The sequence below is a fragment of the Schistocerca gregaria genome, chromosome 2, assembly GCF_023897955.1.
Source record: "Schistocerca gregaria isolate iqSchGreg1 chromosome 2, iqSchGreg1.2, whole genome shotgun sequence".
NCBI classification, from domain to species: Eukaryota; Metazoa; Arthropoda; class Insecta; order Orthoptera; family Acrididae; genus Schistocerca; species Schistocerca gregaria.
In genome coordinates this window covers 522,460,489-522,476,211 of record NC_064921.1, presented here as the reverse complement: position 1 = coordinate 522,476,211, position 15,723 = coordinate 522,460,489, and the positions used below count along the sequence as shown (strand labels likewise).

Genomic DNA, 15,723 nt, shown 5'->3' with positions numbered 1-15,723 from the left:
GATAATTAGAGGAGCAGAGAAAATGTGTTGTAACCATAACTCCCACCTGAACAGTTCAGAAAAGCTGGTGGTGGAGGCTCAGGCAGTGAAGCAGCCATTGAAATCAAATGTATTGTGTTCAGCTGCATGTTGTGTCACAGGATGGTCTACTTTTCTCTTGGCCACAGTTTGGCAGTTGCCGTTCGTCCCGGTGGACAGCTGGTTGGCTGTCATACCAATGTAAAAGTTGTTTAATGATTGCACCAGAGCTGGTAAATGACAGGGCTGCTTTCACAGGTGGCCCAGCCCATCATTGGGTAGTTTACGCTGTGACAGGACTGGAATAGAAAGTGCTGGGTGGTTGGTGGATTGAGCAGGCTTACCACCTGGGCCTTCTACAGGGATATGATCCTTGTGGCAAGGGGTTGGGGTTTGGAGTGGCATAGCAAAGCGCTGGGATGTTGTGGAGGTTGGGTGGGCAATAGAGCACCACTTTAGGAGGGGCAGGAAATATCTTGTGTAGAATGTCCCTCATTTCAGGGCATGATGATAGCTAATCAAAGCCCTGTTGGAGGATGCAGTTCAGTTGTTCCAGTCCAGGATGATATGGGTGATGAAGGGGCACTCCTTTGTGTCTGGGTCTTGTGGGTGTGTCAGGAAATGGCATGGGAGATCTGTTTGCGGACTAGGTCTGGGGGATAGTAACTGTCTGTGAAGTACTTCTACTGCAAACAGGCCCCTGAATGCCTCCAACTCGTATGTGGAATATTTAACTTTGGCCAGAATCCAGGTAAGGGCCTAGTTGTCAGTTTCAAGTTCAAGTTGTTGGTGCTCGAGATAAAACTTAAATTTTCCAACTGCAAACAGGACCTTGATTGCCTCCAACTCATATGTGGAATATTGAACTTTGGCCAGAGTCAGGGAATGGGAAACATAAACAGTAGTCCATCTCTTTCGATTTTGCTTCTGGAGTAGCATTTACACTCCATTGCCTTCTGACAAAAGGTGTTCAAAGGTGCCACTAGCTGTGCAATGTGCGGAATATACTTAAAAAAAAAAAAGGTTATCATAACCACAAACCAGGCTCTTCCTTTACTAGTTTTTTGAGCTCAAAACCTATATATTGCCCAAGTTTGGAGTGGTCCACATAGGCCACACCAGCAGAAACTACATAACCCAAGAAAGAACTTTCAGAGCATATGAGGTTGATCTTCTGTGGCTTCACCATTAAACCAGCCTTGCCCATCTTACCCAGTACCTGACAAAAGTGTTCAAATGCTGGGAGGAGGTTTTACTATAAATCACAAAATTGTTGAAATAATTATAGAAGAAGTGGAACTTTAGGTCATCTGAAATAGAATTCAGCAGTAGAGAGACCAAAGCATACCCATTAAATTCACACAAGTTCAGTCCATGATGAATGCATATGCAGCCTTGCATTCCTCCACCAGTGGTATCTAATAATATGCTTGATTTAGATCAAGTACTGGGCACCAGTGAATCAGATGAAGGTTAGGAAGAGGGACAGATTCAAGAACTACCTTCTAATTCAAGGTGTGATAATTCACCACAGGAAGGAAACTGCTCCTATTTGCCTTTTTCACCAAAAACATGGGTGACATATAGAGGGAAGTCTAAGGGCAAATCACTCTGTCTGCTAACATTTTGTAAACTTCTTGTCTTAACGCTCTCATCTTAGGTAGTGAAAGTCTGCAGGGAGACTGCCTAATGGGCTCTCGAACTGATAATTGAATTTAGTATTCTATTTTATTAGTCATACCTAAGCTGTTGGTTAACAGCGAGGGAAATCATACAGTAGTTGCAACATCTGTCATGCCTCTTCATTAGATAACTGACTCAACTCAAACTCACTAGATTCAGAAACCATAGAACGAACACCTAGATGATGGGTGTGTTTGCAGAACAAAATTTTAAAGAGGTTCAAAACCTGAAATAAAAGATGCCCTGAGCATAATCCAACATTAATCCAATTTTTCCCATAAAATCACACCCTAACAGTTCACTACAATGACCCTAACAGGCCAGGAAAATTCCCCAATACAGCAGTACACATTTAGTGTGCTTACTGAATCTAACTGCTGCCTTTTAACTGTCCTACAGTTTCCTATGGTTGTTTGTACCTTAGGTAGTTTAGAAATATTCTGATACATGGAATACCACCACTAGTCCAACAAGGACAAAGTACTACCAGAGTTGAGGAAGGTACACACTGGCTCATGGTTGTGGTAAGAATGGCAAAGAATGACCTTCAACAACTGACACCTTGTTAAAAGTTCATGTATGAAGGCTTCTCTAGGGGAAGACAACAATTGCGAACAAAATGCCTGGGTTCACTGCAATGAAAGCAAAGCCCTTGCACCCTCTTGCCTTTAGCCATGGTGTTAAGTTTAGCATGAACTATACACATGCTACCTGCTCATCAGAGCTGTGCCTTGTACGTGCTTGAGAAACGCCAATGTACAATAACACAGACTACCTGTGTCCCTGACAAATTCACACTGAAAGTCACCGCAGTGGTGCACATTTCACTTTCATAGTTAGCCTGAAGTTCCCCATTGTGATGAAAATGAAAAACATGCTGATTAATTAAATCGCTCTGAACTCTTGGAAAGCCATTCTCTTAAAATGTGGCTATACAACTCTCATATGCTGCCATGTTTAGATAAGACAGTGCTAATCAAGTTGCTTAATGAAGGGGATATAACCTGTAAAGCTATCTCCCAAGGAATATTAAAAGCACTGATCTGCCTTTCCAGATTGGCTGGAAACAACAACTGGAAACAAAACTTTACTGAACAAGGAACAGTGTCAGTTGCTAAATAATCTGTTCTTATATCATGCTGCAAAGGGGATTCAGAAGCTTGGCAAATTGACCAGAATCATGACCTATTTGGGTGCCTGATAGACCTTGTCCCCTGGTTTCCCATCGGAAAACTGATCTCGGCATTTCTGCGTAATGCTTTCCCCATTCTAAAGCACTTAACCTCCTCTGCAAGGCCATTATCCCAATGTGTAATCACTAATCCTGCCCCTTAAAGAAGGATCAGTTGTTACCAAACTTATATTGTCAGTGCAATTAGTTAAGGAAATAATCTGCCCCTGAAGCCTATAAATTTGTGACTAAAAGGGGAATGCTTTCTAAAAAACCTATATTCTTGCCTAGATCACTGAGCAAGACCAAATATTATTCCAGTGTGGCACTTACCTGACCAATATGCGCTATAATAATTTGCACTAGAAGCCCAAGGACACCACAAAGCCACGAACACAAATCTGGCACATTACCATCTTCAGACTGCACACGAATGTTGAGCATCTATCTGAGCTGTTCCTAGTGCAATATATCCAACCCGGTCACCTGGTGCAATTCCATGTCAGTCAGAGAAAACCTGCAAACATCAACAGTTGTTAGTCTCTGAAGCAAGGGCAGAATTAATAAAAACATAAACAAATAAGTACAGAAACAAACAGTGCTCAGTTGACTGGAAATCCCAGTAAGTAAACAACAAAACTTTCCTCTTGCTACCAAATGGTGGATTGTACCACTGTGTGTGCTTGACTTGCATTAGGAATGGCAGGACCATGGGGGTGAGGTAGGTGGGGCAAGGGGAATCAAGCATTGTTTGTTTATAACATTTTTAAATTTGTTGGGCCACATAATTATTGTTATTGTGAATGCCATCTGAGCACCAGATAATTATTACGAGGGCTATCCACAAAGTACATTACGTTTTCATTTGTGTCCATTAGGAGCGGGGCTAGTGCGGCCATCTTGGTGTCATGGCACTCCGCCGCTCAGTCGGCATCCTGCTATGCTAGTGAGAGGTTCGTGCTGTACTCCATTGAGTTACTGTGACAGTTTGAAATGTCAGCATTAATTGAAAATGCCGTGAAGTGTGAGGTTTGTGCTGTAATAAGGTTTCTGACTGCAAAAAACTGTACACCGATAGAAATCTATTGGCAGGTTTGTGAAGTGTATGGGGACAACATAATCACTGAAGGTGAAGTGCGTCAATGAATCATAAAATTTGAAAATGGCCGAACTAACGTTCACGACAAAGAGCGAAGTGGAAGACCCAGCATAGTGACTGCCGAACTTGTCGAAAAAGTCGATTCTGCAGTCTGTGAAAACCGTAATTTCACAATAACGGAACTCTCTATGAGTTTTCCACAAATTTCACGAAGTTTTTTTGCGCGAAATCATTACCGAAAAGCTTGGTTACCACAAGTTTTGTGCAAGATGGATACCAAAAATCTTGACAGAGATTCGCAAAAACAGAGAATGGCTGCAGCGTTAACATTTTTGGACGCTTACGAGAAAGATGGTGACTCATTACTCGATCGCATCACTACTGGCGATGAAAAATGGGTTAAGCATGTGAACTGCAAGACAAAATTGCAGTCAATGTAGTGGGGGCACACAAATTCCCCCAAAAACCCAAGAAATGCATGCAGACAATGTCTGCAAGGAAGGTGATGGCGACTGTCTTTTGGGACAGAAAAGATGTGATTTTTGTGGATTTCCTGGAAAGAGGCACTACAATAAACTCTCAAAGGTATTGCCAAACTCTTCACAACCTCAGAAGAGCAGTGCAAAACAAGCGCAGGGGAAAGTTGGGCTCAAAGATCTTGCTGATTCACGACAACGCACGGGCCCACACGGCAAATGCCACTCGTGAAGTTCTCGAATCTTTTAGGTGGGAGTTGTTTCCTCATCCGCCGTACAGTCCCGACCTGGCACCGAGCGACTTCCACTTATTCGCAGCAATGAAGAAGTGGTGGCTATGCAGCGTTTTGATGACGACGCACTGCTTCAAGAAGAGGTAACCACGTGGTTGAAGGCGCAGGCGGCCGAATTTTACAACGATGGATTTTTCAAGCTCGTCCATCGCTACGATAAGTGCCTCAATTTAAATGGCAACTATGTAGAAAAGTAGTATTTAAGTGTGGCTTTCGTCTATATATAATAAAAAAAATTTCCAATACTTTATTTATTTTTAATCCCAAAACGTAATGTACTTTGTGGATAGCCCTTGTGTGAATTAAAGTGATTTTAACAAGTGAATCACTATTTTGTTAGAAAGAACAAAAAACAGAAACATTTAAACTTACAATGCAGGCAACAGATTCAGATGCTCTTTCAAGATTCATTTGAGTCCTGCCCAAATGTCCCAACGAACAGTTTTAAGATTCTTTAGATAAAAAATATAAACACACATTTAATAATAGTCAAGTTTTGATGGGTGAACACAATAAAACAGAACGGCTTGGCAATAGAACTTGAAAGCAAAAACAAGTTACATGTAAATGGGAGGCTGAGTGTAGCAACATAAATCGACATGAACATGCCCAAGGCTCACTAAATAAACAACATGGTTATGTGTTGAAATAAGAAAGAAATTGGTGCACCACAACAGGGCCAACGGGGAAGATGGCAAAAAATATTCCAAAAACTCTGCTACACATTCCACTGCCCAAATATAGTGAAAACCATCACTGCATGAGGATAATTCTGGTGCTCACCCAGTCCTAATAGGTCCAGGAGCAGCATCCCTTTGTATAAACCAGCACCAACAACAAGCTCTAAAAACCAGAAGTTGCCACGAGCTGCATGTCTTCTGGTTGTGGCACGCCACTGGTGCAGGAACTTCCTCCTTTGCATGTTTATGCTGGTTCTCCTTCCTCAAACACCATGATCAAAATTAGAGTCCATTCATATTGAGTGCCTCTTAGCCAAAACAGACTGCCAACAACCTCTTTCACTGGAAATCATCAGAAATCTCTCCCTGCCTGGTGCCCTAGCTTGCTCTGTCCAAGCAAACCAAAGAATGTATCACATTGGAGCACCACATACATACAAACCAGGTGCTAGGTAGCGGCCTCGCAGCATGGCTCACTTATGTACATTGTTCTAAATGTATTACTTATACATAAATTCATAGATATTTTAAGATACAGCAAGACTGTCTCTATTGTGTTATTATTTCTGTTGAGAAATATGAATACTGAATAGTCTCTAAGTGCTGTTGTTTATAACTGTCTAATTTTTGAAAGTGAAAGAAAAAAGTTAAACTTTTCTCCCTGGTAAATACCTTTTCAATACATGTTCTTTTTGCAGAGACCTCGAAGAGCTTTTCTTTCTGGTACATACAGTGCCACAAAGCCACCTCCTGTATGCCCTCAACCAGATCCTAGAGGAACAGGTGGCATTGTTGGAAGTGAAGATTGTCTATTCCTGAATGTCTTCACACCAAAAGTATGTAACATATCTTGTTAAATTTATAATAGTATTTGTGCTCAAACAGAATTGTATCTACTGTAAAAAATTAAGTTACTAAGCCATTGTACTGGAGCATTGGGAAGAATAAGTTCCTAGAAAAGCATATACAAAAAGAAGAGTCTGTAACTCTTCAGAGTGATCCCATGTGATTTAATGTAATCGCCCTAGAGCTATTATTGTTCACAAGAAAATGAGCATTGAGAGAATACTGGTGCTAAAGTGAGAACAATCATCAGATAATTGAATACTTTTCACATTTGTTCAGTCAGGAGTTTCAAAGGGACATATACAGATATGAATAAGTACTGTGCTTTGGACAGGATCATGTTGATAAAGCATTCTGTAGTGATGTGTAGTGAACAAATAAAAAAACAAATCTCGAATTTTTTGGCATTGTCAAGTGATGTTGTTTCTAGACAGCAGTGTGCTTATTTTCCATGTCATAAGATCAAAGAAGGTTTCATTATCACTAATTATGGGGTTAAATAGATCTAGGAGTGCTCCACAGCATGCTGAAGCTCCTATGCAACCCCAGTTTCAAGTCCTCCTTAAATGACTTGAATCGCCAGCATGTGCATTGTTGTAAAAGAACGTCTTCAGTACACATCTGCTACAACATTTCCTAGTTTTGATGAATTTTTGCATGAGGAAGCAGTTTGAAACTCAGATACTGGTGTAATTGTACAAACTGTTTATATATGACTTGCCTGGACAACCAGGACTATATCTGTGTTGACCTTTATTTCCCTGTTTGCTTGAAAAATGAAGATGAATTCGTGAAACTCTTCTCTTTTATCTCCTGGTAGAATGGGTGTATTAATTATTAATACACAGCCAACAATCATATCTCAAATATTGAGTTATACCAAAAAATCTACTACAGATCAGTGAATAATTACTGGAAAAAGGGCATAAACTACTTTTAGACTGTATTTTCGCTGTGAAAATACAATAATGCAGTTGTAAAAAAGTATCATTCTTACACTTACTGATGGGCCTGACAGTGATTACTGGTTCCTTAAAACATGTGAGGTGATAATGAAATGGTGTTCTGTTTATAGAAACTTTGACATACCAAGAACCCACCTGAATTCAAACAGGCAAACCTTTAGGAGAACATACTAGTGGAAAAAAGCTGCATGAGTTTCTAAACATTAATAAGGAGTTGCCTCTTTTGGAGACATTGTGGATATATTGTCTAATAAACTGAAATAGTTCTTGGTATGGAAAGAGCTGTTGATTTCAAAAACATAATGAAATGACTTACTGACGAATTAGTGAAAACAGCTGTATTTATTCGTGCAGTAAGTGGAATAGTTCTGCCAAAGCACATAGCGACTGCAGAAACAAGTTCAAGAGAAAAGTGATTCTGTAACTAATACAAAGGTTCGATACATGTTGGCCAGTCGAAAGATGTTTTGATTAAAACATCATTTGAACTAAAGGTAATCTGCATTCCATTGTGTCATTATGGAATATTACTGAATAAAAAGGCAGATTACAAAAAAGAAAAAATATCAATTTATGTCAGACTCTTGGATGGTGAAGCCATAGGGTTGTAGGGTGCAGGTACATAATGAAACTGATAGCTACCACTGTTACCAGCTGTTCAAACAACAGTGAACAGATATTATTACCCACACTTGCATGAAGTCTCATGGGAAATACAGAATGAGTTTGTAGGTAACATAGAAGACACTTTGTAAAATCTTCTGAAAAATTTGGAATCAGATAAATTGAATGGATGGAAATGAGTGAACTGGCTAATGAAGGATTGCTGAAAAATGTCTTATGGTAGCTGGAAAAAATCTTCATTATGAAAAAGGACACCAGGATTGTAGAACAGGTTATCCAGTTTCGTGAGGTTGGGATGATCAACTACATCATTAATTGTGTAGATGGATAGCAAACTGAAATGTTACAATATGACAGACTATGGGAATTGGAATTTAAATGATGTTGTAATTGAGGCAGGAACAAATAAGTGCTGTAATGGAGAACACAGCAGATTGAGGAGGAACTATGAAGTTAGAAGAAGTTCTAGATGCAGCCTATTCTAGAAGAGAAGCAATGAAGATGAATCAAAAAGAACTAATCCAACAAGGAGACACTAAGAACAGGACAGTTAGAAATGGGACAGAACCACAAATAATGGAAATGATATCAATAGTACAAGAGTCAGACGAAAAAGTAAATACATTAAAAGTTAATACTTGTGTGTGAGTCCAAAAGCAAGGTTTTTGCAACTTCTGTGGAGTTGTATAACAAGCTATTTGAAGTGAATGGTCAGGCTCCCAGGTTCTACATAAGTGGAGTTTTAGTTTGTTTTCTATTTGTTGTATGCATGTTTCATGAATCCATAAAGTGATGAGTTTGCCCTGAATGTGGAAAGTGTCAAGATTATATTACATATATTTACATGTATGTTCAATTACACTTTGCCATTCAACAGATTTACAATGGATACTATAGTATTACAAATAAAACAATAAATGACTTCAGTGGTGACACACACACAACAGTTTGTCTGTCACAGTTGTTATTGTACTACTGGGTAATCTGTTCAGCAAAATAAAAACAATAAAAATACACATTCGCACAATACAATGAGTGAATCAAAGTAGCCTAATGTACATGAAACACTTGCAGTAACATTTGTCAATCATGAAACTATTTAGCTATGTTTTCCTAGGCAATCTCACATTTAGAAATTTCTCAACTAAGTACAATTAGGAATTCTAGAGAAATTGAGGAACTGTTGTAGGTTAGTTTGGAAAATGGATTCACTATTCATTGGGTTTTCAAACTCAGTTGAAACAAAGTAAAAAAATTTGCACCAGCATACATGTCACTTCTGTGCACCATTGACAGATTTTTTGATTGGTGGTGTATAACATTCTTATGTCTAGTGTCATGCAAGTGGATTGTTGAGTGGTTGTTTACAATGAAGCATATAAGAGAGAAAATGTAGTGTGAAGCAGTGGTAAGAGGCAAGAGCTATGGGAATATGAACTAAGCTGGTGTGATGTCAAGTTGGTTGGACATTAAGGTAGAAGAATAATACTATGAAGCCAAGCCAGGTTTGAGTGTTGTTTGTGTACTGGGATTAGACTGCTTAAGAGAAAATAAAGGAGCTATATTTCGTGGAAATAGGACTGTAAGAATTAAAAGAGATAACTGACTGCAGGAGGAAACTTATAAACAAAGAAGTACAGAGAAAACCAGTCACATAATCACAGTGAATTACCTGACTGGAGCTAATGCGGGAAATTGGGACAGCTAGAATGGAAGCAGAAGTGTGGACCTCAGATGAAAGTGACAGATGAAATAACAAGAGAACACAGAGCAAAAGGTGACAAGAAAATTACGAGCAGTCTTTTGATTAAGTCTGAAGATGAAAGATAAATCTAAGGAAATTTTGGTGAAAACAAACAAGATGGAGAAAGGATTTTGGGGGTTTTGCAGAGTGATCAGTTAGTCAGTAGTGTAACCCACTCATTCTAACAAACAAAATAAATGGGGGACTGTAATTATGCTGGAAATGAAAAAGGCAAATTCAAAAGAGACAGACTGCTAAGGTAGCCATTCATTGATTTTTATTTATTTATTTATTTAGCATCCAATAGATCACACATGTGATATAGGATTTTTCATTTGATTACACGTAACACATAACAACACATACACATAATAAATTGACAAAAATATACAAACAGCAAACAAATTATATACACATAGTAACATAAGTAGTGTACAAGAACGTATTACCCAAAAACAAAGTACGTGCTCATGATAAACAATTATAGATCATTCACTACGTCTCATACACAAAACATATTACAGATATTTAACAGATTTTTCTTAAGTACCATAATTAGGAAATTGAAAACATAATTAAATTAGTTTGAATTTTTTTAAAAGTAAGTACAGGTTTTAATCCACACTCTGAGACAGGTATTCATTTACACTGTAGTAGCATTTTACCATCAAGTAATTTTTTACTTCACACTTGAAATTATTTTTGCCTTTCAATTCTTTAATTTGAAATGGAAGTGCATTTAAAAGCTTTATTCCTAAATGGCTAACATGTTTCTGACTTCTAGTTTTTGCTACATAGGGAATGTGGAAGTCTTTACAATGCCTTGTATTGTGATCATGGTAGCTTGAGTTGGTTTGGAGACCGCAGTTACTTTTACTAATCATTTCCAGGCATTTAAAAATATATATTGATGGTATTGTAAGTATCTTTAGTTGTTTGAATAAGGGTCTACAGTGAGTTTGTGGTGGGCTGTGTGTCATGATACGAATAGCTCTTTTTTGCATAATAAAAATGCCATTTAGTCTTGACCTGGTTTTTCCCCAAAAACTTATGCCATAGCTTGCAACTGATTGGAAATAACTAAAGTACGCCGCTCTAATACATTCTTTGCTACATACCTTGGATATTATGCTTAATGCGAAACATACTGAGCTAAGTTTCTGAGTAAGATATACACTGTGTTCATTCCATTTTAAATCTTGGTCAATTCGCATTCCCAGAAACTTTGTGGTGGACACTTTTTCTATTTGTTTGCTATCCAGCATAAGGTATATATTTTCCCCTTGACACTTGCTTCCATACTGTATATAGTTTGTTTTGTTTGTATTTAATGTCAGCTTATTTGAATAAAACCATGACTGTATGTATGAGAGCATTTTTTCTGCTGTAGTACACAATGATTCTTTTATATCACTAATTATGATGCTCGTGTCATCTGCAAATAGTAGAATTTTGGCTGAGCTGTCTGGATCCTGTATATCATTAATATAAGTTAGAAATAACAATGGGCCCAGAATGCTGCCCTGTGGAACGCCTATTTCAATTTGTTTCGGTTCAGATATGAGTTTAAAGTTGTGAAGATTGTTGGATGACCTCAGCTCAACAACTTGTGACCTGTTTTGCAGATAAGATTGAAACCATGTTTTAACAGTGCCCCTGATGCCTATTGCTTCAAGTTTCTCTAGTAATATTACATGGTTCACAGTGTCGAAGGCTTTGGATAAATCTAGATTAATTCCAACAACCTGTTTATTTGACCCCAAATTTCTTACTATTTCTGTTGTGTAGTCCAATATGATTGTTTCTGTACTGTGCCCTGCTCAAAATCCATGTTGACTGTTATTTATTAGTTTGTGTTTTTCTAGATATTTTGTAACCCTGATTTTCATTAATTCCTTAAGTATTTTGGAGAAGGCTGGGAGGAGAGATATAGGTCGGTAATTTTCTATTTTATGTCTGTCACCATTTTTGTATAGAGGTATCACTTCAGAGATTTTAAGTTTATCTGGAAATACCCCTTCACTAAGGGACAAGTTTGCTATGTGCATTATAGGTCTGACAACACATGGAGCAATTTTCTTAATTATTGATACAGGTACATCATCCAACCCAGAGGACATTTTGGATTTCAAGCATTTAATGACTTTTAGAACTTCATGCTCATCTGTTGGGATTGCCATCATGCTGGTATTTACCATTGGAGTCATCACTGTTGGTTGTTGCTTAAATTTACTACTTAAAGTAAGGGGAATATTTACAAAATAATTGTTTACATAGTTTGCCATGGCATCTTTTCCTATGGGAATATTTTCATTACTTTTAAGATTGATTTCCTGTTCTTTAGTTTGACCTCCAGTTTCTTTTTTTACCATTTTCCACATCATTCTGGACTTTTTACTAGTCTGCCTTATTAATCTATCATTACTTAATAATTTTGCTTTTGCTATTACTTTGCGGTAAGTATTTCAAAAAAATGGTTCAAATGGCTCTGAGCACTATGGGACTTAACATCTATGGTCATCAGTCCCCTAGAACTTAGAACTACTTAAACCTAACTAACCTAAGGACATTACACACATCCATGCCCGAGGCAGGATTCGAACGTGCGACCATAGCAGTCGCACGGTTCCGGACTGAGTGCCTTAACCGCGAGACCACTGCGGCCGGCGGTAAGTCTTTTTGTATGTCCTCACATACTTAACAAACTGCTGATCATGACATGTTTTTAACTTTAAACTTAGTAATTTCATTGTTTCACTTGACTTTTTAATTCCGGATGTAATCCAAGTCCCTTTGGATACAGATGATCTATAACTCAAAAGCTTTTTTGGGAAACACATTTCAAAGTATGTCATAAAAGTGGAAGCAAATATATTATAAGCATCATTTGTGTTTGTTTGTGCCAAGACCTCTGACCAAACTGCATTTTTAAAATTATTTTTGAGCTGATTACAATTTTCAGTAGAGAAAAATCGTTTGTACTCATTCTTATTTTCCTCCACCTTGAGAGTTGCAGTGAGATTAAAGGTTAGTGCATTATGATCTGATAATCCTATATTCATATTTGTAACTGCAACTTCATTTGAGAAGATGTTATCTATTAGGCTTTCACTGGAATCTGTTATTCTAGTGGGAGCTGATATGTGGGAGAACATGTTGAAGCTTTTTAGTATGTCTAAAAACTTGTTTTTTACTGGACTCTGGACCAATAGATTAATATTAAAGTCACCCTAAAGAATTATGGTAGAGTTCTCATTTGAGAAAATGTTGAGCATTTCTTCCAAATTCTTAAGAAAGACTTCAGTATCTCCAGATGGTGACCTGTAAATTGCTGCAACAATTATTTTCTTCTTTAAACTATATAACTGAATGGCTACTGCCTCAAAATCCTTTTCTATGATTAATGGTTTAGCCTCGTATCTTAACTTAAATTTAAGCTTGGGATTTAGATAAATGCATACACCACCACCTTTGGCATTTTGCCTACAGTACTGACTGGCAAGTTTATATTGGCTTAAGTTTATGCTGTTTAGTTCACTGTCCCTGCACCAATGTTCCATAATACATAAACAATCAATATGGTCACTATTTGCTGCCTCCTCAAGTTCAAGGTACTTCTTTTTAAGACACTGAATGTTCAGACTCATAATTCTTAGCTGATTTGAACAATCCGACTGACCTTTGACTTTACACTCTGTTGATGCATTTTCTCTTACACTGTTACAAGATTTCATATCTTGTTGTAGATTCATCTGCTTGTAAGCATTTATCTCTTTCCCTGTTATGTGCTGTTGTTCACTGTTTTGCCCCAGCAAAAATCCTGGCTTCTCAAGGGTGGCTGCCTTCTTCTGGTGTGATGACTGCTCCTATTACCACTGCTGCTGCTGTGTGCTGTTGCAGTGAATGCCAGTGATTCTGGTTGCTTGGTTATAGATGTTGGAACTACTGCTTCTGATGTTGCTGTGACTGCTAATGATTCTGGTTGGTTGGTTTTTGATGCTGTAACTATTGCTTCTGTTGTTAGTTCTGCTGCTGCTAATGTTAGTTCAGTAGTAGGCTCCTCTGTTGCTACTGTTTTTTGGATGGTCCATTTGTGTGCTGCTCCTGTTTGTGCTGGTGTTTCTGCTATTGGTGATTTATACCATCCCATTTCAGTGGCTGTCACTTTGTAATTACATTTAATTGCTTCCCTTATTAAGTTTCCTAACCTGGCTTTGCGCCATTTTTGTTAAGGTGAAGCCCATGTTTCGTAAAACATTCTCTGTCAAGTGTGCTTGAGTCAATTAATTTCACATTGCTGAATAGCCTACAACTACTTTAAAGTTTCGCATTAATTCTGTGAATTTCCTTATTCACACATGACCATTCAGGTAAATCATGCCTGTGGGTAAAGTTCACCAGTAAAATGTTTGTATTTGACAGTACTAGCAAAAGACTCAAGAGCTGTTCATACATTTTCATAGCATTGTTTTCGTAAATGTCTTTGGCTCCTGCGCAGATTACAACACTGTCCTGCTTGTCATAGTTATATTTTACTATGTTTTTCGTCACTTCTTTGAACCAGCGCCTGGTTTAACCACGCCTGTGTTGTTGATTTACTATTTACTTGCAGTTCTTGAGAAATTCCTGTGGTGTGACTGTCTCCAAAGACGTCGACTTTTGATTCTTTCTTCTTTGTCACACACGTTGCTTTTTATTTGTATTTTCACTTTGTTGCAAAACGTCGTATTTGTTTTTATCGCAAAAGGTGACAGATTTTACGGAGTTTGTTATTCTTGCGGTGGACAAGGGATTACCTTTCAACAGCACTTTTATCCACTCGGACGTTGTTTCACTGTCTTGCATCACTTCACTAGCGTTTTGCATATCCTTATTGCAGGCATCACTACTATTCGACAAAACACTGTACCTGTTTTTATCTGTAATTATAATTTCATTTGCTGCCTTTGATGCCTGTCTATCGCTTCCTTTCCGCTTCTCATAACTCACCAGGTTCCGGTTTTGTGGCTTTATTGTTTAATCATTTAGAATATGGCGCAACTTCTTCAGCTCACAGTTTTCATTAGTTATATGCGACATCTCACGTTATAGAACATCTACAACTTTTTGCAAACTTGAAATGCGTTCGTTTAGTTTTTTGATTTCACTTTTACAGTTTTCACAGGATTCCTTTTTTACGACAGAACAGTAACTTTTATTCACTCGTTTACTATGCATCACAACACTCGTCGCCATCTTGCCTTGTATATGTCATAGATTTTTCCTCTTATACCAGTGAAAGGAATTCATGAAGGAAATTTCAATAACAGCAGAGAGCTGTTCTGAACAAATTATTTGGAAACAAATATAAAACTCAGGAACGTAAGTTAGTAGACTATTTCAAGGAGTTGTGCGTCATAACATTTGACAGGCATTATGTTATAAAATTTCACAACAGTATCGTGGGATTACACACATGGCAGAAAACCATACAAATTCTCAGTAAATTAGTCAGGGAAACACTTCTGCGCTCACACAGTCCAGAAGAAGAAATCAAGCACCTGATGTTCCTTCTATACACAGGGCTGGCCATAGCCAGTATTGCCAGGATAATGGAGAAGCATAACATAAAAACAAATTTTCACCAAACTGTTAAAACTCAGGAACATATTTGGGTCAGTCAAAGACCAACTATGGCTGTGGGCACATGGTATCTGCAGCATCTATTGCAAGACTGGCTTGTACTGCATGAGCCAGACAAAGTGATGCATCTCATAGCACTGTCAGAAAATTTGAGGAGCATTCACCTTGGCGAAATTGACAAGTCTGCAGTGACAGAGCCCGATGAAGGAAGTATGTATGTTTTTGAACAGACAATGATGCTGTAGTGTGCCAGTGGGTTCAGGGATTTGTTCATCAAACAGGCGGTGTAAATAAAAGTACTTGACAATCTTGTCAACTGGCACAGTGGTTTCCAACTCAGCTCCACATGGGATTTGTTGTTAACAAAACTGCTGTACGTCAGAATCACTGTGATGTGAAAGTGACAGAAAAAGCAGGTGAAATAGACAGGTACACGAGAACCCAATGCTAGGATTCTGGGACCCCCCCCCCCCCTTTCCCACACTGCTAGCACTAACCCCCC

At 38.2% G+C, this 15,723-nt stretch overlaps 1 protein-coding gene across 1 annotated transcript in view; it reads left to right on the top strand.

Moving 5' to 3' along the window:
• Window positions 1–15,723, top strand: part of LOC126330110 (carboxylesterase 4A) — a 197,063-nt gene that overhangs the window by 18,306 nt on the left and 163,034 nt on the right. Inside the window, exon 2 of the mRNA XM_049996332.1 lies at window positions 6,119–6,256. Coding sequence (XP_049852289.1) covers window positions 6,119–6,256 — 138 coding nt within the window. The remainder of the gene's footprint in view (window positions 1–6,118; window positions 6,257–15,723) is intronic.